The sequence below is a fragment of the Galeopterus variegatus genome, unplaced genomic scaffold (genome assembly GCF_000696425.1).
Source record: "Galeopterus variegatus unplaced genomic scaffold, G_variegatus-3.0.2 Scaffold1338, whole genome shotgun sequence".
Lineage (NCBI taxonomy): Eukaryota > Metazoa > Chordata > Mammalia > Dermoptera > Cynocephalidae > Galeopterus > Galeopterus variegatus.
Window position 1 is genome coordinate 254,987 of NW_007727449.1, and position 22,220 is coordinate 277,206.

Sequence of the window (22,220 nt, forward strand, 5' to 3'; positions counted from 1 at the left end):
AGCATTATTCACAATAGCCAAAATGTGAAAATAACCTATATGTTCATCAAAAGATGAATGGATAAACAAAATGTGGCATATCTGTACAATGGAATATTATTCAGCAATAAAAAGGAATGAAGTACAATACATTTCACCACATGGATGAACCTGGAAAATGTTATGCTAAGTGAATAAGTCAGACACAAAAGAATAATCTGGGGGCTGGCTGGTGGTTCACTTGGGAGAACAACATGCTAATAATGCCAAGGTCAAGGGGCTAGCCTCCAGAAAAAAAAAAAGAATATTCTGCATGATTCCACTTATGTGAGGCACCTAGAATAAGCAAATTCATAGAGACAGAAAGTAGGGTTACCAGGGCCTGAGGTGAAGAGGAAATGAGAAGTTATCGTTTAGTGGGTACAGAGTTTCTGTTTGGAATAATGAAAAAGTTCTGGAAATGTATAGTGGTGACAGTTGCACAACATTGTGAACGCAATTAATGCCACTGAACTGTACACTTAAAAATGGTTAAAATGGTAAATTTTATGTTATGTATATTTTACAAAACTTTTAAAAACCCAAATAAATCAATAAAGGTAACCTTTTAATAACAATTAAAATAATGATTAATAATTATTCATAATAATTTAAAAATTTTTCCTATTCTCACACAACCCCACCACCATTTCTCCATCCTCATTAGCCTTAACCTTTTTTTTAGGCCAGAGGGTCTTGTCTTTCAGACTCTCTGAAATTACTGTGAAGTTGTACAACTACTATGTAGTTGTCTGTTGCTGGGAACCTGTACATTTCCATACAGGAATCCACGAAAAGTTTCATTTCTCCACACCCTTCACAACTTAGATAACATCTACGTCCCAGGTGGTGAAAATTTCTCCACTGTCCAGTAGAGTGTGCCTTATCCCCACTTCCAGGTACTAATATTTCTTAGTTGGCACCTGTGTTGTCTAGAGGAATAATGGGTGAAGAAAAAGATATATGTCAATACTCTGTAATCCACTCACAGGGGCCACTCACATTAAATATTTCTTAAGAAAGAGGCCAGTATCTTAGAGAATTAGCCAATATTTAGTGAAAAGAAAGAATTGTGGCTTCAAGTGCCCAACTCTTAAACATCACTCTCTTGGTCTTAATGCAAGATATTTTTAGTCTAGGTGTGTCTTTAAAGATAGGTACAGCTCTTGATCATGGTTTGGCAGCTGGTGAGCTTCAAATTTAGTTGCTTGTTCAAGGGAGAAAGAAGATGACAAATCAGACTTCAAAATCTAAGTAGGCGTAGTGTACACTGCTGGTCTCACTCTATGATCACTGTGTGGTCCACATAATATTTTTTTCCTGCCAGTTGTCATCAGAAGTGTGACCTACTACTCACTGATTCATCTCCCTCAAGGTTGCTATCTCGTTGACTTACATGAGGGTACCTCAATATGTTCGTGGAAAATATAACTGAAGGATAATATGATTCTTTCCATGAGCTTTTTGAAATACCCTCATGTGTTTCTTAGACTCACTCATGAGAAAATGGAGCATCCTTGAAGTTCAATACATATCCTTCTGAATAAAGTAAAATTTGGTAAGTGCAAAAATAAATTCATATTTGTTGTCAGAATTGGTTATTAAGATTCATTTGTTTTCCTGTAAGACTACATGTAGTTCATAAGCATGTTCCCCACTTTCTTTGTCCTCCTGGACAGTACTACCACAAAGAGAGCTTGAGGCATTCCCCAAAACGTGACTCTTGGTTTTACTTTTCTTACAACCTGTTTCTTTCAGTGTCAAGGATTAATTTGTAATTCCAGAGCTTTGGAATTTGCCAAATAAGTCTGTGATTCTTATTTATTATTTCCCATCAGGATCATCAGCCCCATTACCAAGCTCTTGCTTCTCTTTGGTCACTTTTATGTAGAGGAAGCCAAATTTATAATCCATGGTGAATCTTGACGAGGTCAATCAATTCAGAGTGGCTGATGAAAGAAAATGGCTTCTTGCAGTGTCTTTATAACAGATTGAAGACCTTGGTAAACTGGAGGAATTAATCACCAACCAAAACTGAGTCTGAGAAAACTGAGGAGGCAGCCATCATTGACCAGAATGAACTGTTTCTGTGTGCAAACAACATAAATTTTGTGACTTGACATTTCTCTAAGGAATTGCTTTTTCTGCGATTTTCCTTTGAAACTTGTGGTATCCTGTGGAAATCAAGAAAAATATTCTGTATCCTAAGAGAGCTTGGTTCTCCTGACACCAAAGTTAATTCATTGATTTAATCTACATTTATCAGTTTATTGGGTTATCAGTTCAGGTCTTTTAGTATGTATTGAAGACCCAGACATGAATGAGATGTATTCTTGCCTTTAGGGAGCTTTCAGTTCACTTTCAGACATGGACATATATATAAGAGGCTGTACAACATAGAAAGGTCCTTAATAAAAATTTGAATTAAGTGCTGTGGGATCCCATGTGAGAGAGTAACTTTGCTTAGGAAAGCTGAAGAAGCTTTCATATAAAAAAGCAAAATTTGAGCGAGCTCTGGAAGAATGAACAGAGATTTTTCAAATAGAGAAGATTAGAAGAAAAGCATTCTAGGCAGAGGAAGTAGCATGTGCAAAGACTTAGAAGCATGAAAGGGCCTCGTGGTTTCTGGGAATAGCAAAAAGTTCAATGAGGCTGAAACCATAGAGTACAAAGAGAATAGATCAGGCTAGAGAAGTAGGGTGTGTACATTATCTATTGCTGCATGACAAACCACTCAGAATGTAATGGCTTAAAGCAACAGTCATTTTATTTGCTCATGATTTGATGGGTTAGCATTTTGGGTTGAGCTCAGCTGAGTGCTTCCTCTGCTGGTTTTACTCGGGGTACTCATGCAGGTGCAGTCATCTGGATATTCGATGGAGACAGCCTGTCCACATATTCCCATCATCTAACCGGACTTCCTCACATGGCAACAAGGAAGCTGTAAGATGAAAGCAGAACTCCTTGAGGCCTTGGCTTGGAATTCACATTGTACTTCTGCCGTATCCTGTTAGTCAAAATAACTCACATGGCCAGCCCATATTCTAGGGGTGGGAAAATAGATTCCATCTCTTCTGAGAGGAGCAGCAAAGTCACATTGCCAAGGGGTGTGTGGACACAGAAGGGGATTCTTGTAGCTGTCATTGCAGTGTACCACAGGGTAAAAGCAGATTGGGAAGACTTGCATACAATTTAGCCTAAGGGCAACAAGAAGCTATCAGAGGTTTGTTTTTTGTTTTTTGTTTAAAGCACTAAGGTGTAAAATAAGATTTCCTGCTCAGTGCCCCTTATTTAGGAACCATTTCTCTCCTACAATCCACATGTTTATTGAATAAGCCATTAATACTATGGATCACCTTTTGGCAAGCTGTTTGGATCAGAAATGGTTCAATCAGAATCCTTCATTTTTCCTCCAGAAAATGAGAGTCGATCTCTTGCCAATACTTGAAGCTTTAAGATGTAAATCTTGGGGAGTACAAAATGGCTGTGTTTGCAGCTACAGGAAAAAAGCCAGTTTGCACAGAGAAGCAGAGGTGAGAGATAGAATGAGTCCTCATGCCCTTGGAGGCCACTATTTCTGACATCCCTCTTTGCCTAGGTTTATTCAACTTTGGTCTATCTCTTGCAACCAAAGGAGTCCCAACTAATACAAAGGTTAACACCTATAAGTAGGAAGTTGCAAATAATAACATAAAAACCCAAAGCCAGCTGAGTTTGAATGTAATGGTTATTGGGAAATTATTTTTACAAGTTATTGCTGGTATACTAAAAAGGTGTTCTTATATTTTGTACACATCTAACCTCCCATTTCTGATAGTTTTTCAGCTTAATCTCTGAGTTTCCTAGACCAACAATCAGTTTATCAGAAAACAATTATATTTTGTCTTTTTCCTTTCCTTTCCTGTATATATACATATTGTGTATATGTATGTAGAATATTTTTCTTGTCTTACCTAGTTGCTAGAACTTCTAGAACAATGTTATATAATAACTATGATATTCAGCATGCTCATTCTGTTCCTGACTTTATAAGAAAGATTCTAAAGTTTTCATTGTGGGTATAATTTTTATAGTTCTTGTCTCTAAAATACTCTTCATCATAGTAAAAGGATTCTTTTCTTCCAATCTGCACTTAATTTGAATTTTTAAAAATTTGAAATAGATATCACATTTTAAAAAATAATTTTTCGGTATCTATCAAGTTCATATTACTTTTCTCCTTAATGTATGAATGTCAATTATATTAAAATATTTATTAAGATTGAATTATCCTTACACTCTGCAATAATCCCCACTTGTTTTGATGTAGTATTGCTTTACTGCAGTCCTACATTTGATTTAATAATATAGGCAGTCCGGAGGGCGGGAGGTGTCGGTGAAGGGCCATAATAATCATATACATTGTATATTGACAAAATAAAAATTAAAAAAAATAAAAAAAATAAAAAAAAATAAAAAAAAATAAAAAAAAAATAATAATATAGGCAGTCCTTGTCTTATGAGGTAGCATGTTAACTGGAACTGTGTATCAGAGCCAGGACCTTGCTTTGCATGGTACTAATGTGGATACATTTAACATTGTAATATGCAGAATGAAAATTGCCTGCATATTACTTAGGGAAACTTACATTTATATTTATATACTTTGTTTTTTGGTGTAACGTATCAGTCAGATTTGGGTTAGAAAAAAATGAAGAACCTTTTTTTTTCTATGCCTGAAACTGTTTAAATACAACAGAAAAGCTGAACTGACTCCATAAAGCCATCTCTTTAGGAACAGAATACATCTTTGACAATCATTTCACTCTTCTCTTGTGTGGGGTTGTTCAGATCTTTTACCCCTTATTGAACTAGCTTTGGTAATTCATATTTTGCTAGAAAATTGTTTGGTTTATCTAGATTTTCAAATTAATATGCATAAAGTATGTGGATATGATATTCTTTCATATTTTTTACTCTTTTCATTTTCTGCAGTTATAGTCTTCCTTATTCCTAATATTGTTTGTTTTTGGTGGCTGGCCAATATAATTCAGGGATCTGAACCTTTGATCTTGGTGTTACAAGGCGGTGTTCTAACAAACTGAACTATCTCCCTAATATTTTTTAAATGTATACTTCCTTTCCTCCTTTTTCTCTCTCTGCCTTTCCGTCAGACCTGCTAGAAGTTTGTCAACTTCATAGGTCTTTTCAAAAATTACATATTTTCATTTTTTATTTATCCCAATCTGTATCTTTTCTATTTCATTAATTTATATTTTTATTGATTTACTCTACTATTTTTGAATTTGGTTTACATTTTCTAGCTTTTTGAGTTGCATAATCAGTTTGCTTATTCTCAATGAAGTTTTCTAAGTCACTTAAGACTGATGTTATTGGAATATATTTAGCAATATCGCATACAATTTGATAAGTAATGTTTTCAGTTTGGTTAGTTTTAAATCTATAATTCAACTTTTATCTGCTGTTTGACTCAAGGGCTATTAGAAGAATCAATGTTAGAGCTGGCCGGTTAGCTCAGTTGGTTAGAATGCAGGCTTATAACTGCAAGGTCAAGGGTTTGGATCCCCATACTGGCCAGTTCCCCCTCAACCCCCCAAAAAGAATGAATGTTACCTATACAGTTTCTACTTAGTAAAAAAAATTTATTGAGATTTTCTTTTTGTCCTAGAATGTGTATTCAACCTGAATAGACTATGAGCAAAGTCTAGTTTGCTCTTTACAGCTCCATCCTGAAAATAAAGCTCTCTTACTAGCCAGGTTTCCTTCTCTTCCTACCATACCCAAATAAGGGGCTATCTCTGTCAGTATAGTCATTAAGGTTTTCATATCATTTAAACAAACATTGGTATTGAAACCCTGTGGATCATTAAGCCAGCAATTAAGCCAGTGGTCTTTCCCTGCAGCACCATGGTTAGTAACAGCAGGATCAAGGGATCAGTGCTGGAGTGATTCAGAGTTTAAGTTTAGTTCAGGAATCCTTCAGAGAAAATGGTTGAATTTTATTGAAGTGGAGGGAAGCAAATGATTTGCAAGCAAAAAAGAACAAAGAGCCTTCCAGAGAGGAATAGTGAAAGTTACAGAAGGCCAATAATAATAATAATTTATATTTATATATCTGTATTTGCAGACACACGTGTGTATATGTGTGTGCACATGTGTGTGAGGAGTATGTGTTCATTACTAGCTACAAACCCTTTCATAGTCCACTTTTTAAGTATTACAGTAATCCCTTGAGAAGGAATTGTTATTCCTGTTTTGCAGATAGAAACAATGAGGTTTAAAGAGATTAATTAGGTGGAGCCAAATATGGAACTTAGATCTTCCAGCTTGAATTCACTGTTCTTTCTACTGTATCATGCTAAGGGATCAACCCTCTAGAGGCTGCAAAATGTCTTGTCCACAGTACAGTCTCTGGTGAGGATTAGGAGAAGGAAGGAGGGGTCTGGCTATTAAGGTGTCCTCAAATGTGTAACCTCAGTGTTTGTCTCATTTGAGATCCCTGCAGTGAAGTTGAACGAGCTGCTCGAGAACTTTTATGTCACCGTTAAGAAGAGTGACGGTTCAGACTTCCTGGCCACCTCGCTCCATGCCATTCGCCGAGGCCTGGATCGCATCCTGAAGAATGCAGGTGTGGGCTTTTCCATCACGAGCAGCACCTTCAGTTCTTCCACCAAGAAACTCAAGGAGAAGCTGTGGGTGCTGAGCAAGGCAGGGATGTCAGGTGCCCGTTCTCGCAATATCGTCTACTTTTCCCTTTCTGATGAGGAGGAGATGTGGCAGGCTGGGTGTCTAGGGGATGACAGCCCTATCACTCTGCTGTCCACTGTGGTCAAGTACAACAGCCAATACCTGAATATGCGGACGCTGCAGGAGCACGCAGATCTGATGTATGGTGATATTGAGCTGCTCAAAGACCCACAAAACCAGCCCTACTTTGCCCGGACAGACAGTGTCAAGCGGGAGAGTCGGAGCAGTTCCACTAGAGTGTGTCATGGGAAAATCTACCATGAGCATTCCAGGGGACACAAACAGTGCCCTTACTGCCTTCTGTACAAGTACATGTACATCCACCGGCCTCCCACCCAAATGGAAGCCAAGTCTCCTTTCTACCTTACTGCCAGGAAGGAGGCCACAGACATGGGCAGTGTGTGGTACGAGGAGCAGAGGATGGGACTGCGGTCTCTTCGAGGAATTGTCCCAAACTTAGCCAAGAAGGTCAAGCTGGAAAACTGTGAGAACTTTACTTTCGTCTCATTTACTCAGGTCTCCAGGAGGCTTGGCTCCCACAGTTGCTGCCAATGAGCCCTACTGGGTCCAGGCCACTCACTGCCCTGCTCGCCCTCATAGGTGAGAGCTGCGTAGGCAGCCACAGCCAGCTCTGGAAGCAGCCCAGAGCTCCGAGGAAGCAGGGGCCGACCGTGCGTGACTTCCGGCTCAGGCTGCTCTCCATCAGCATGGCCTGCTATTCCTGACTCGCAGTTTGTTTTTTAACTGAAAGTAGATGAATCTGAATAATTTGGATTGTTTTATCCAAATGTGTATCACCTTTGTTAAATGATAGAATCTAACACAATGTATAATTGCTACAGACAAGAGTGAGGAAATTCATTTTATCTAGTGCCTTTTTAGCACAGGTTTTCTCAAAAAGAAAAAAACAAAAAAGGAAACTTTGAGTAGTCATTAAAAAAATCCCGGTAGCCCAGTAGCTTTAGAATGTTATGAAGACTATACACTTTGTTGAATTCCATTCATAATAAGGAATTAGAAAGAGAGAGGCAGACATGTTAACTATTTGCAGGAGAAAAAATGCACTGGACCCCTTTTGTTGATGGATAACTTGGTTCTGCAGAGCAAGCAGCTTCGTTTGAGGGAAGATCCTGGAACTGTACTCAGTCATCTGATAGGAAGGCAGGGGCTGCACTGACTGCTCTCAGCAGTGAAAGGAACTCAGTCTCTGCAGTCAATGGGGACAATTTTATGAGAAAAGATTAACGCACCAAAAGGGTATTTGTGAGAACAAAGTTCCCAGTGAACTAGATGGCTTGTATCATGAGGGCATTTCCACTAGTGAAAGAAAATGGCTTGGGAAAGCCAACTGTGATCAAAATGTGAAACCTCTTGAAGCAGAAGTGCCTACGTTTTATTTCTCAGCACCACGTGACAGCTCTTTTTATTTGAACAGTTTTTAGAGTTTTTATCTGTTCTCTGTGTCATACAGTTGTTCTGTCAGCATAAAGCACTGGATCTGTGAAACAACTAAAGGTAATTTTTAGGCTTAGCCAGGAAAATCCAACAAAACAAGCTGCAAAGAAAACAAATCCCAAAATGTGTTTATTAAAGAGCTTTGAAATATTTTTGTTAAAGTATGACTTTTTCAGCCACAATAGATAACATCATTTTAGGTTGGCACCAATGCTTGGGGACACAATGATTTAAGCAACCTACCAGGTAAGCAAACCCAGCATTAAGGACGTCATTGTAAAATCAGAGCATGATGATAGGTTTTTAATGCAGTTTGAAACTGTTTCACTCAGGTTAACTGACCCCATGTTATTTAAACATCAGCAGAATTTTCTAAAAACTACTCTGAATGCAACAATCAGTGAAAAAGGAGCCCAAAGAGTGCTAATTAATAATAATAATTTCTAGGGATCTTTATTTTGTATTTGAGGAAAAACTGCTGTAACTTTATACCATTATGTTCCTGTGTGTGCTTTCTAAATCCCAAATTAAAATTCCAATACAAATTCATTTGTAGGAGTTTTAAAATGAGTCCTATTTCTTTTTCAAGATATCTTAATATTTATTTTGTTTTTTAAAATCATCCACTGGTCATTGAAATATGTAATACTTCCTTTACCAGAGAAGAATCAACCAATGCTGCCTTAAGGTTTAACGTTGTTCCCCTTTTAGTTACTGCACATTTATAATTTTGTTTACTAGTTGATCTTTCCCGAGTAGAGATTAATTTTGGCATATCTCCATCTATATATAAATAACAGGTAATATTTCATAATCAGTGTTATGACTTGATATCGCATATTGTTCTGTTGTGGTTTCCTGTAGTGATTTGGGGGTTTTGATTAAAAAGAAATAGACACAAAACATTAGGTCCAGTTTCCTTTGGTTTGCTAACATCCAAAGGATATTTTGTTTTAGAAAGCAGATGGCCCTTTTCTTGTCAGTTCTGTACTAAAACTGAAATAAAACCTATGTGAACTATTGGGCAGAGCCTGCAGCTTAATTAAATAAAACCTCCATTTTTATTTTAAATAGATTTGAGAAGAAATTGCCATTAGGAATCACTGGGATCTTTTCAGACTTTAACATTTCCAAAAGTAGCAATAACTGATCCAGAAGTTGTAATCTTGATAGTGGCTTTTCATCAGCTGAATAACCTTCTCTGCCTCAGATTTGTTGCCTATTACCTATTTGATGTGCTATAAATCCCCAGAGTTCTGAAGTGACTGATTATAATAAAATGTCAGGAGGGAAATCTTCAGTGTTATCTGAGGAATGAAAGAACTGTATCTTAGCATCCTAAATGCCGTCCATCACGTGCTTCCTTGGGGAAAGGGAATGAGAAGAAAAACACATTCATCAAGTGTCACCATGTCTCACCCATTGTACTAGGGTGTTTTTTCTATTATGTACTTGTGTATATATATGTATGCATGCACACGCACACATACACACACATTTTAAAATATATATGTGGTAAAGCCTGGTAAACCTGCTAAAATGGCAAAGCACCTATCCATGTGTGGCCTTGGCCGTCCTCAGAGGATCTTCAGGGGGCCAGAGTAACTCGTTCTCATTGGTGTTCAACTAAGGCAATTGTTCTGTCTTTCCAGTCAGCTCTACGTCATACTCACTGGGGACTCCATGATTTTCTGCTCTTGGCCTAAGGCCGGAGAAAGGAGAATCTTAAAGGAAGAGAGGGAGGTTAAGAGCATTTTCTCCACTTACTTTTGGGTTTTTTGTGCTCCAAAGTGGGATTAAATATCAAGAATTTGCCAGTTCACCTAGGCACGGTTGCCTCTGGGCTCTGTGTCGGGAATAGTGGTGCTGTAGGTGTTCAGAGAAGACCCGTGGTGTCCTTTGGGTGAGCTCTTGCCAGCAGCCCCTTCTGTATCTGCTCTAAAGGGAGCCCTGCTTTCTTGCTACTGCCTCCTCAAAATCTAGCAGGCTTCCCTGTTGGCAGTTTATTCTGGAAGAGATAATAGGGCATCAACTTGAAAAGTATGATTCAATTAAGTATAGAGTTTGTTGCAGGACTAGACACATCACAAGCATACAGCAAATGTTAGCTATTTTAATTATAACTTTTGGTAATAATTAGTGTTATTCAACTAATCTGCATTATATCACTTATTTCTTCCATAAAGGAGGTTCACTCTCCCTTAAACTGTTAAACTTGAAAAGGAAACCAGACCAGATAATCATCAAGTTAAATGCATTTACACCCATGAATTCTACCTCCAACACAACCAAGCCCTGATACCTCAGATGTAAGCAAAAACATGTGAAGGAAGAACAGAGAAGTCTTAAGAGGCTTTATTAAAAAGTTTTTCCACAGTTTAGTGTGTGTTTGCAAAAAGGAGTATGGAAGTACCTAATCAAAGCTGTGAAAGAAATGGTGTCCTTGGCCATGTGGCATTTTCTGGCTTTCCTTGGATTTTATGCTGTATTAATCTGCTGACTGATAAATGGTGTTTGAAGAAATGTGAAATTCTGTTACTTTGATCTTTATTTTAATTCAACCTTATTAGAAGCTTCAAGCACTATATACCACTCTCTCATAGACATAGTCATTAGGAGAATCTGGACAAAGAAAACACATGTAGAAACTGAAGCGTCTCTGCTGTAGTCAAAAGCATACTAGACTGGGAGCTACTTCAGTACTGGCTTGGGCACATGCTGGTGTTACATTCCTGAGCTATAAAGTGAGATCAATGAATGGATCATCTCCAGGATGAACAATGTTACACTTGTGCAATACCTCAAGACCATATAGTTAGGAAGTGGCAAAAGTAGGATACAAAGTTCCTAATTCCTCAAGGTCAGATAGTTAATCTCCTAATGTAGTGCTTCTCACTATACTGGGATGCTTTCTTTAGGAATAAGAGTTTTCTTGAATTTTCAGGTTCCACAACTTCTAAAATTATTTTGCTATCTGTAGGCAGCAGAATGTTGATGATTTTTCTTAGTTTAGGCTAACACTGGCCACACTGTTATTACTTAATTAGACTAAACAGAATGTTTAAATATTATCTTTATCAAACAGGCATCACTTTGTTGCTTTTATGAGGTGTGGATTGCTAAAAAATTTTGAGCTAGTAACCAGTTACCTTTTGGCATCAATGAATGCAAGCGATGAAGACCTCAAAGAAAGGTTACCTCATTTTGTCTACCCAAGCCCCAATTTAGTCTAAATTAAGGCCCATACATATTTAGCTGTTAACAGACAGCTCTGAGTAGAATACATTACAAGTTTCAAGTCTGTATATATCTTTAAATGCTTCTGCTTTGGGGGTGAATTTTTAATGCTCTGTGTTAAAAGAAAAATATTCAGTTGTTTAGGCAGTGTTCTAAGGTAAAGATCTTTGTTGTCTTTTTCCCATATAAATGAACCACCTTAATTAAAAGGTAAGGGGTGGTAGGGGGACTGGTGGTGACCTACAGCTACGCTCCCTTTTCGAGAGAAGAGTAGGATGGGGGATGTTAATTAAACTAACATCTCTGGAAATTCCTATATGTGATGTGTGTATTCTGACATCACTGAATTTCCCAAAACTCCTTTGAGGGAGCTGCCCATCCTTCAGGCAAAGTTTGGGCATTATTATTATGACTTTGAGTACGTCTAGTTCTTTACAGTTCATGAAATCCAGAGAAGTTCCCCATGTTTAGTTGTTGATCACAATCAGAGTGTTACACTCAAAGTTCTTTATTATTTATCTAATGCAGCTCATATGGAAGCTCATCATTTCAGGAAAGAAGACCAAAAAAAAATCACTGGATAATATGTAGATGCATATTAGTTTCATTACTATTAAAAACAATTAGATAGATCTCTCTTGCCCATTTAGATGAGAATGGGCTCCTAAATACTTAGTGGTCAATATAACTGATTTGATTAATTTACATTTAACTGTGGTAGTTGTTACATCTACTGATTTCTTCAAATAAAAGTTTCTAGAAGGCTCTGATTTGACTAACACTATGTTTAGTGCATCCTTGCAGCTGCCTCATATTCTCATTTAATTTTCACAACAGGTCTGCAAGTATGTCTAATTATTCTCATTTTACTTATTGAGAAACCAAGGCTCAACGAGGTTAATTTAACTTACGAAGTCTCATGAGTTAGTAAGTTGGAGAATTTCAGTTTGAATGCAGTTCTTCTGGCTCCAAATCCGGTGCTCAGTCCACTAGACAAAACTGCCTCCTTCAGGCCCATAGAGGTCCATTTAACTTTTTAAAAGTTAAACACAGTTTCTGTTTATTTGGGAAATATTCCTTTCTTGAGCAATATAGTGTCACACCTTACATACTCTCTTATTAATTGATTAGTCATTTGGTATAATTTAATAGTTCCCAGAAAGCCTGATGGTTTTCTATGAATGAGCATAACATTTTCTGCCTACTGAGACCCTTCTGTCTTTTTCCAATTTATATTACATATTATCTAACTTAAGAGGCAGGTGATCATGGCAATTTATTCTAATAAAAGTCAAATAGCTTATAAACTGCACCTGTTTTGACATTGGAATCATTGCTTAAAATGTAAAGGAGTTTCCTCATCTATGTCACTGTTGCATGCTCAGGTTTTTTTACTTTTGCTTTTTAATTTTGGTGTCAGGATTTTTATAATCTTTAGACTGAAGTACTCTCCTAGCAAAGTTAAGTAAATAAGTATTTATACAGTCATTTGTTTCTGTTCTTTCTTTTATCAGGACATACTTATTTTCTCTTTTGGGACTTAAAAAACAATAGGTCATGGGTAACTCTGAGATCATCTAGTCAAATTCTCTCATTTTACCAATAAGGAAATTAAAACCCAGAGATATTAAAGGGTCCGTCCAAGGCTAGCCATACAATAAGTAGTAGATTCAGGACTAGAAAATTAGTCCAGAACTCTTTCTTCCATATCATAGCTGGGAAGATGTGGATTTTAAAAAATTAATTAATAGAACTGCATCTGACAAAATGACATCTGGCTATCAGCAGCCCCTAATGAGCCTCTCCCACCTTCCCAGAAAAACACTTATAAAGACTCCACAGAAGGCCAAATCTCAATTCTAGAATCTAGAAGGAATTGACATAATTTATGAGGCATAGAGAGGTGGATTGGGGCAAAGCCATTTGGATTGTAGCTCAATCCTTGGCTTTACTTCATGAGACAGAGGACTGTGAAGTTAAAATTTTGAAAGCTGTTTAGCACTTGTCTTTCCCAACCATATCTGTCTCCTTACTCAGGGTCAGAGCTCCGGAGCCAGAGAAACAACTGGCCGATCCTCTTAACACATGCTGCGCGGTGAACAGAAAAGTTTCTCTATCTACCCACCCGCCCCCTTCCTTCTCTTTACTCCACCTCCCCTTCATTCAGTCCAAGACTCCAAATCCTACAGCTAAAACATGAGCAGAACGCAGAGAGGGACTGTAAGATGCAGAGTGTACTCTGAAAATAAAGCCCTTTAGGTGAAGGCAGAAACAGTAAATAACTGAGTAGCAGAAGATGTAAATAGTATGATTTTTCATGTATTATGTTGGTTCAGAGATCCAGAAAGCCAGGCAATAGGACAGAAAAGGATGCTACTTCAATAGAAAAGTGGTAAACTAGAAATTGGACTTGGAAATATACATATCACCTTACCATCGACCTGGGATTTGACACTCAAGTGGATGGGGTCTGGGGCGAAGGGACCACATTTAAGGATGAGTATAGAGAAAAAAGCAAAATGAAGTATATAAAAAAATGTGACTGGACCAAGGAAGATGAACAGCTTCCAGAACACTCTTGAAAATGAAAGTGATATTCTCTTCCAGTGGGTGCCCAAAATAAAAATGAAAGTGATCTACTGCAGGAACCAAAATTTTAGAATTCTTCATCATAATTGAAAGACCAGAATTGCTTCTATGCAGCGATAGTAAGTTATCTTAAAATGGAAATGGGGTAAGAGAAAAAGACAATAGGATAAGATGGAAAAGAAAACAGATTAGAAAGAAGGATTTCAAGGAAGCTAAAAACACAATAGCAGACTAAAATCCACATTAGAAGCAGAAAGAACAATGTTGATGCTTCAAAAACTCAAATCAGTAATGTGAAGGAAGGAAAAATTTGAGATATTTCTTTCTAATGTTTTTTCAAAAGAAACAAATGAAAATAAATTGGGGAAAGAATGGATCTGGAAGACATAGCAGGAGCTAACATTTCTGACATTTGCTTTTCTGATGGAAAGACTATCTTGACAAAAAATACTTTCAGACTATAAAAATGAAATCTTTCCTGAACAGAATGAAAATCTGTATTGAAAAGACTCACTGCATTCCAGCCCCCCCACCCGAAAAAAAAAGTGTAAGAGACCAGCAACTAAGCACCTCTTGGCAAAAATGTTACACTACCAGGAATAGAGAGTGACAAATCCTGCAGGCATCCAGTTAGAAAGTAAGTGGCCTATAAGAAAACAAAAGAGCATTCTGGCCTCAGACTTCTACTCTATAGCACCAAACACCAGGAAACAATAGGAAGTTTTGAGGGGAAAAGTTGTGACTCTGGGATTTTAAACACATTTTGTAGGTTAAGATACACAAGCATACTTCAAAAAGTTCGTGGAAAAATAGAATTGAAAGATAGTACTAATCTTTCCATGAACTTGTTGAAGTACCCTCATAGAATATTTTTAGTTATGACAAGTATCCAGGAAATACACCAGCTATGTACTATTATAAAGATAATAAGTTGTACAGCAACCTACAAAGTGTGGTTTAAATAAAATAATTTTTGTTTAATGTCACAATTCCAAGGGACTCTGGTATATTAAACATCAGGTCACTATCCACTAGAAGAAGGGTATGTATGCTTGTAAATAGATAATATAGCTAGAAGCTACATATCTAAAAGTCCCTATGAACTGGCTAAATTAATATAAGATGTACCTAAAAATAATCGCCATACCACAGCATCATGTTTCTTCATTTTTATTACTGAAATAATGCATGATAATTATAGTATAAATAGAAAATTCAGATAATTTTTTGACAATTAAATATAAGTTGCTCTCAGTTTTCCCCAGCACCATTTTTTCCCTTTTTTCTTTTTATTGAAACATAATTGAGTGTGTATATTTGTCCTGAGCACCATTTAAAACATTGCTTCCAAGTGAAAAGATGCCAGAGGTCCCCAGCTTTTTTTTTTTTTTTTAAAAGATGACCGGTAAGGGGATCTCAACCCTTGGCCTGGTGTCAGCACCACGCTCAGCCAGTGAGCAAACCGGCCATCCCTATATAGGATCCGAACCCGCGGCCTTGGTGTTATCAACACCACACTCTACTGAGTGAGCCACGGGCCAGCCCAAGAGGTCCCCAGCTTTGTTCTGGGGTGTGATCGCCTAGACTAGAGCGTGTTGACTCCACTCTCCTCAAACTCAGAACTAACAACAGGTACAAAACTAGAAAACTACAGAATACGGTGTTATGTCTGTGTTTTAAAAGGGATCAGGAAAAAATGAAACTTGTTTTAGGATACAAATTCAAGAAAAATTCAAGTTCAACAGCAGGAAACTGGCCTGGGGCAGTGGGGTGCTTTGCTTAGCTATGCTTGAAGTTTTATGGAACTCTGTTTAAATTCAGATATTAAGAGAATAAAATTAGTGGAAACAACAAAAATTAATAATTTCCATAGTATACAGTGTCAGTGTTAGAACTAAAGTTGGGTTGTTTTTTTTCATTTGCTTGCAGCAAAAAGACTTGAAAACACACAGGAATGTAGAGTATAATTAGCCTCAATGCTCAGTTCCTTCCTGGCAATACAAAAAGCTTTATCTGTGCCCCAAGTGGTCTTGCCAATTTAAACTCTAAACTAAATTTTCAATGATATAAGCATGTTTACTTTAAATTTAGTAACAGAATAGTTAATGGGTTGTTTTGCACATGCTTAGTTTTTCATTCTGAAACAGCAAAATCTCTTCGGAGAGCTGGAGAGAATCTCTTCTGGGTAGATTCCAAGTATAAACTTTCCTAGAGTCCTCTTTTGCTGTGACTGACAGAAGTCTGTTCAATTTGACTACTTAGATAAGAAATGCAATGCTTTTATTTAAAAATTCAATATTTTTGATGTGGCTGTATTTTCCAAATGATAGCAACGAAACTGTGTCCTAATGTTTTCACTGTTCTGGATGTGATTTTTTTTTTTTTTTTTTTTAATGTAGAGGAGGATACCCGTAATTTCTTAACACTGGAAACGTCATTCTCAATGATGTAGGAAATGATCATAACTTGAGCGATTTCATCATGCCATTTCCAACTTTTTCTTTCTTCCCCCAGTGATGGGCACAGCTGCATGTGCCTGTGGGAGCACACGAGTGGGAAGGTGGGTGACACATCTTTTTTCTGTCATAGACCAGCAGAGTTGGAGGAGATTTTCTTGTTCATCTACTCCAGCCCTCTAGTTGGTAGTCTACTTGAGTCTGTTAACAATTTGCAAAGTTCTGGGTTTTTTTAAAAAAGGTGTTGTTATTGTTGTTTTGTTTTGTTTATGTATATGCAGCTTGACTGTTTAACCCAGATTTTTGAAAAATAAAAAATATTAATGTATATTTTGTCTGTTTTCTTAAAATTACTTAGTTATTTTAACTTAACTGGCAGTACGTATAGTTTCTGAATATTTATTTGAATATCACATTCCTGGAAGTAATGTTTTTCTTTGTATTTTGTGATGTCGGGACATTTTGAGCAGTTCCATGCTCAGATTCTATGCTTCTGAGCCAGTGCTCTGGGTGAAATAGTTGTTCTGACTGATTCTGCCTCTGGTCCTCTGAGTTGGATTTGCCTCACTGGGGCTGATGCCCCATTTAAAAAGCTCTCATGGTGATCGTGTAGTGATCATTGTGTACATGCCTGTGATTAATGTTTTTCTGCTCTTTAAATTATTATTTATGGCTTTTGGAGACTACACTTAATCCTCAAAACTTTTTCTATTTATTTTTATTTATTTAATTTTTTTGTGGCTGGCTGGTATAGGGATCTGAACCCTTGACCTTGGTGTTACAAGGCAGTGCTCTAACCAACTGAGCTAACCAGCCAGCCTAATCCTCAAAACTTTTTTTTTTTTTTGTCTTTTGTCTTTTTTCCGTGTCCGGCAATGGATCGCAACCCTCAGTGTTGCCCCCGTACTGGACCGGGGACCGGCAACGGGATCGCAACCCTTGGCGCTGCTCCCGTGCCTCGCTCAGCCAGCGAGCGGGAACCGGTCTGTATGTGGGATCCGAACCCTCGGGTGGGAGCGCCGCCGCGCTTCCCAAGCGGCGCCCTATCCAGTGCGCCACCGGGCCGGCCCCTCAAAACTTTTAAAGTAGAAATTTACTGCTCTGTATATACAACAGCTAAAATCATTTTTAAGAAACAAGTTTCTGAACAATATTTCCGATGCAGTATAATTGTAATAGGGAGATGTTTCGTTGAGAATTTATTGACCCTCAGGCAAATTGATTCACCTCTCATTTTTCTACTTACAGCAATAATTTTTAAACTTTAGACTCCTGGACCAGTTTAAAAACATTATGAAAGCTCTGGGCCATTTTTTCAAGAAAATGCATATATGCATACAACATATTACATACAGAAACCCAGGTTTAAACACTCCTGCACTAGATACATTTTTTAAGAGAGTTGTCTTTTTGAAATCTATTCTAAGATGTTTAAGGATTTGCTTCAAAATAATCCAGAGGGGTAGAGTAGATGGAGGTGTCGATAATATACAAATTGGCCTTAAGCAGCATTGGTAAAGCAAAGCAATAGGTACGTTAGAGTTTATTATACTCTTCTCTGTTCTCTTGTCTATGTTTAAAATTTTCTATAAGGAAGGATTTCAAAAAGCTCCTGTACAGGCCGAGCCCGTGGCGCACTCGGGAGAGTGCGGCACTGGGAGCGCAGCAGTGCTCCCGCCGCAGGTTCGGATCCTATATAGGGATGACCTGTCACTGCTCACTGGCTGAGCGTGGTGTGGCCGGTCTCAAAAAAAAGACAAAAAAAAAAAAAAGCTCCTGTACTAGGCATTGCACAGCCCTCCTCACCAGTCTCATAGATCACAGAATCTTCAGGCTGAAAGGAGGGAGGTGAGCAGAGGTGAGAAGACCCAAGGTGGATTTTCGGGTGAGCACACTGGGAGGTAGCAGTGATGACAAGAGCCACTGAAGTTTGAGTTATTGCTCTTAACATGTCCTCATTTGTACTTATCACATGGCGGAGGCTAGGGACACATTCTGTTTCCTCCCTTTAGTGCAGAAGTAGATCCGTGGAAACCTTGGGGTTGATTCTAGTAGCCCTCAGAGAGTTCAGTTATGACAGACAGATTGAAATGGGGTCCAGTCGTATCAAAGTACTGTGAAGACTGGCAAACTGAGCCAGAAGTCCAAGGGCCCAAGATAGCAAATGGCCTTCTCCTGGCCTCCAGAAGTTACTACTAGAAAGAACGAGAGAAACTCCTGGTGAACACCAACAAGAGTGGAGTCTAGGGTAGATATATCTGGGGTCTCAGGGTGCCTCAAGCATGCCCACTCTCATTTATGTGTCATGACCTTTCCTCCCAGTGCCTGAAGGAGTCTCTCATGACCAATGTGTTTTGGCTTATTTCAGCAGGTATGTGTCCCTGTCTTCCTTCCTCTGTACATTTCCTTTTCCTTCTCTTCCTTTTGGTTTCCCCATTTTATTCCTTCCTGTGCTTAGGAGCATTTTCATTACCATTTTTGCTGGTAAGACACCAGGGACAGACATGAAAGACATTAAACAAGATGTATTTCAGCAATAAACAAGATCCTTGTATTTCTCATGGGATCTCAAAGAAATGAGGATGAGAAATAAAAATTCCTGCTGGAGTATTTACAATGTACTCAGCTGCTGAAATGTTCAAAATGCAATCAAGGAAGTAATTTAGCACATTTCTAATACACTTAACTATGGTAATAATGTTTAAGAGTTTGGTTCAATTTGAAGAACGCAGCGAATCTTTTAGGACCTTATTAAAGAATCTAACCCCCACCAATAACAAATACATTTTTGACAGTTAATACTGTATTTGTGCTTTCTTGTTATTGTCTGTCCCTTGTTTCTTGTCTGTCCCTCGGATAATGGACCAGAATTGAAAGGATGCAATTTGACCTCTCCCTAGGCAGAGAAAAGTATGATCTAGACGTTTCCTTTTGTCCTGTATCCCTAGTACATGTGTAGACTACATGTAGTTCAGCACCATGTACATATTTCTCTTGCTCTGTCATCATTTCTCAATGTAACTGTCCAGCCAGGACACTGTCTTCCAAGTGTCAGTCATGTAGGTACCACCTTCACGATTTTTGTGATAGATGATGAACCCACTTGTTCTACAATTTGATAATTTCTTTAAATTGATTCTTTTTTGACTAGAATTTATATTAAAGCAAAAAGTAAGTGGTGTTGCATGTTTTGGTTTTTTGGGTTTGTTTTAAAGCAGGAGACCTGGAATCAAACCACTCAGGTTCAAATTCCAACTCTGTTTCTTAACAGTTCTGTGATCTTGGGCAAGTTATCTGGCCTCTCTGTGCCTCAATTTCTTCATCTTTAAAATCGGGGTAACATAATATCTACTTTATAGAGTTGTTGTAAGGATTAAATAAGGATATTAATACATATAAGGCACACAGAACAATGCCTGATAGGTAGTAACTGTCTAAAAAATAGAAACTGTTATGGTTATTATTCACATTATTATGTAAGTGCTGTTATTCCTTGCAATAAATAGATATAAATACATAATTATTAACTTAGAATGTCTATCACCACCAGGGCACAATAACCACACTTTGGGGAACAGCTTGACCCGCCCCCCAAATGTTCTCCTTGGCTCCAAAAGAGCTTAAGTGTCATTCCCTTGCTTTTTCTGCTGCATCTCTAGATTCTCTTTCTCAAGCTCCTCATCCTGATTGCTTATTTGTACGGATTCAATTTTATACACTTTCTCAGGACGATTTCATCCACTTCCATGGCCTTAGCGTAAGTAGACCTAAATTATTTAAACCTTTCTCAACTGGGGTTTTTCATCTGAACCACAGAATGCAGAAAATGACTTGAGGGCCTATTTTTTCAACTCCCCAAGGAGAACCAAGGTACATAAGCAGTAACATTCTAGATGCAGGGGAGAGACATTAATTCACTCCAGACAGTGAGGCCTTGGGGCTTTAGGGCTTACTTCTTTAGGGAAACCCCAGTTGAGAAAGGCTCCTCAACCCCATGTCCCACTTAGTGTTTCCTTCTTAAGGAAATGACACCCCTATCTGCTTTGTTGCCCAAGCCAGAAGAATCCTGGCTGTTATCCTAGGACCTCCCTCCTTCCTCTCCCCATTCCTCCTTCATTCTCCATAATCAGTTTCTATTATCCTGTCATTCTACCTGCCTTAATAGCCTTCAAATTGCTTCCCTTCTCATTCTCCTCACTGCCAACTTGGTCAGCTCACATCCTTTAGTCCCACGATTACTTAAAAGCCACCAGTGTGGTCACCTCGCCTCCACCAGTCCATCTTCCACTACTTTCCTGAGAAAATCTCACTACATACACATTTTATTCTATGATTTTCCCTTTAATGGCTCTCCAGAGCCTTTCTGATAAATCTGCCGCATGGATCGCTGGGCGCTGCTTGTACACCACTCCCTCCCCTCGCCCTCTGCCTAGGATGCCCTTCTCTCACCTCCTCCGCCATCTCCCCTTCTTTATTTATTCTTCAGTTCTCATATGGTATACTATATGAGGGCACTTCAAAAATTTCATGGAACAATCGGCTTATAAGATATGAATCCTTCCATGAACTTTTTGAAAACCCCTCGTACATGTGAGCTCCTCCTCTGAGGAGCAGGCTAGTCCTCCTGGCTTCTGCTGCCTCAGAGGAGAGCAATGTTGAACAGAACCTACAAGCCAGTCACTGTCTCCTGCAGGGCATCTGTCATTCCCAAGGAGCCAAGTTTATTCAAAGGGAGTAGTTTTGCATCTGTGAGCATTTGACTCATGAAGTGGCTAAACTGGGAAAAGAACTCATTTCTCTAATGAAGGTCTGCACCTCTCAGGAGAGAGGTCTGTGCCTCAGCTTGAGGCTGCTCCAGCCTGTATTTTCACCGTTGGATGTTTCCCTAAGAGAACTTGGGTTAATAGGCTCAGTAATGAACAGTGAGGGGCTGGCACACACTCATGTTTTCTTAACAGAACTATGCTGCCAGCTTCACTGTATTTGCAACAGTACTGCAAGGCTCCAAACCTCCTGGGAGACTGTCAGTAGTAATAACGTCTGTGGTACTGAGGAGATTCCCAACACGAAGCTCAAAGTTTCGGATTGCTGTACCGACCAGCTGACAAAAACAAAAATTCCAAAAACTGTATTGGAGAAGCATCCAATCAGGTAGCAGCTAAATTCCTTTTGATCAAAGCTTTTTAGCTTGGGACCTATGGCTGGGATTCAAGGAGTCCAGAAACCCCCTAAAATTATAGGCAGCTTTTTGTGGATGTGGATGTGTGCATTTCACTTGTGGAGAGGGTCCACTCCCCAAGAGGGTCCACTGCTGAGGACAGAAATGCCAGTTTTCCCTTTGGATGGTCAGATTTATATCATTAAAAAGATTTTTAAAAAAAATTTTTGGCAGCTGGCCAGTATGGGCGGACTTATTTCATCTATTCATTAAAATATTTGCACATGTGTTGTGGTATGTCAGGCACTGTTCTAAGCACTAGAAATATTCATATATATCAAAAAACACAAAAATATCTGCACTCATGGCACATATATTCTAGTGGGAGAAAGCAGACAATAAACAAAATAAATTACATTATATGTTAGAGGGTGCCCAGGGCCACAGAGAAAAATTAAGCAAGGTTGTACCGGGAAAGGGAGATGAAATTTGAAATAGGGAGGGCAAAGAAGGCATCATTGAGAAGATGACAGGTAAGTAGAGACTTGAGTGTGTTGAGA

The 22,220-nt window shown here is 38.4% G+C and overlaps 1 protein-coding gene across 2 annotated transcripts in view; it reads left to right on the forward strand.

The window, feature by feature from the left end:
• KIAA1958 (KIAA1958 ortholog) overlaps nucleotides 1-10,750 on the forward strand; it is a 79,486-nt gene extending 68,736 nt beyond the window's left edge. For both annotated transcript variants that reach the window (XM_008576359.1, XM_008576358.1), the window contains one exon: nucleotides 6,514-10,750. In XM_008576359.1, the coding sequence (XP_008574581.1) occupies nucleotides 6,514-7,320 (807 nt within the window). In that variant the 3' untranslated portion in view covers nucleotides 7,321-10,750. The remainder of the gene's footprint in view (nucleotides 1-6,513) is intronic.
• Nucleotides 10,751-22,220: the final 11,470 nt, after the last annotated feature.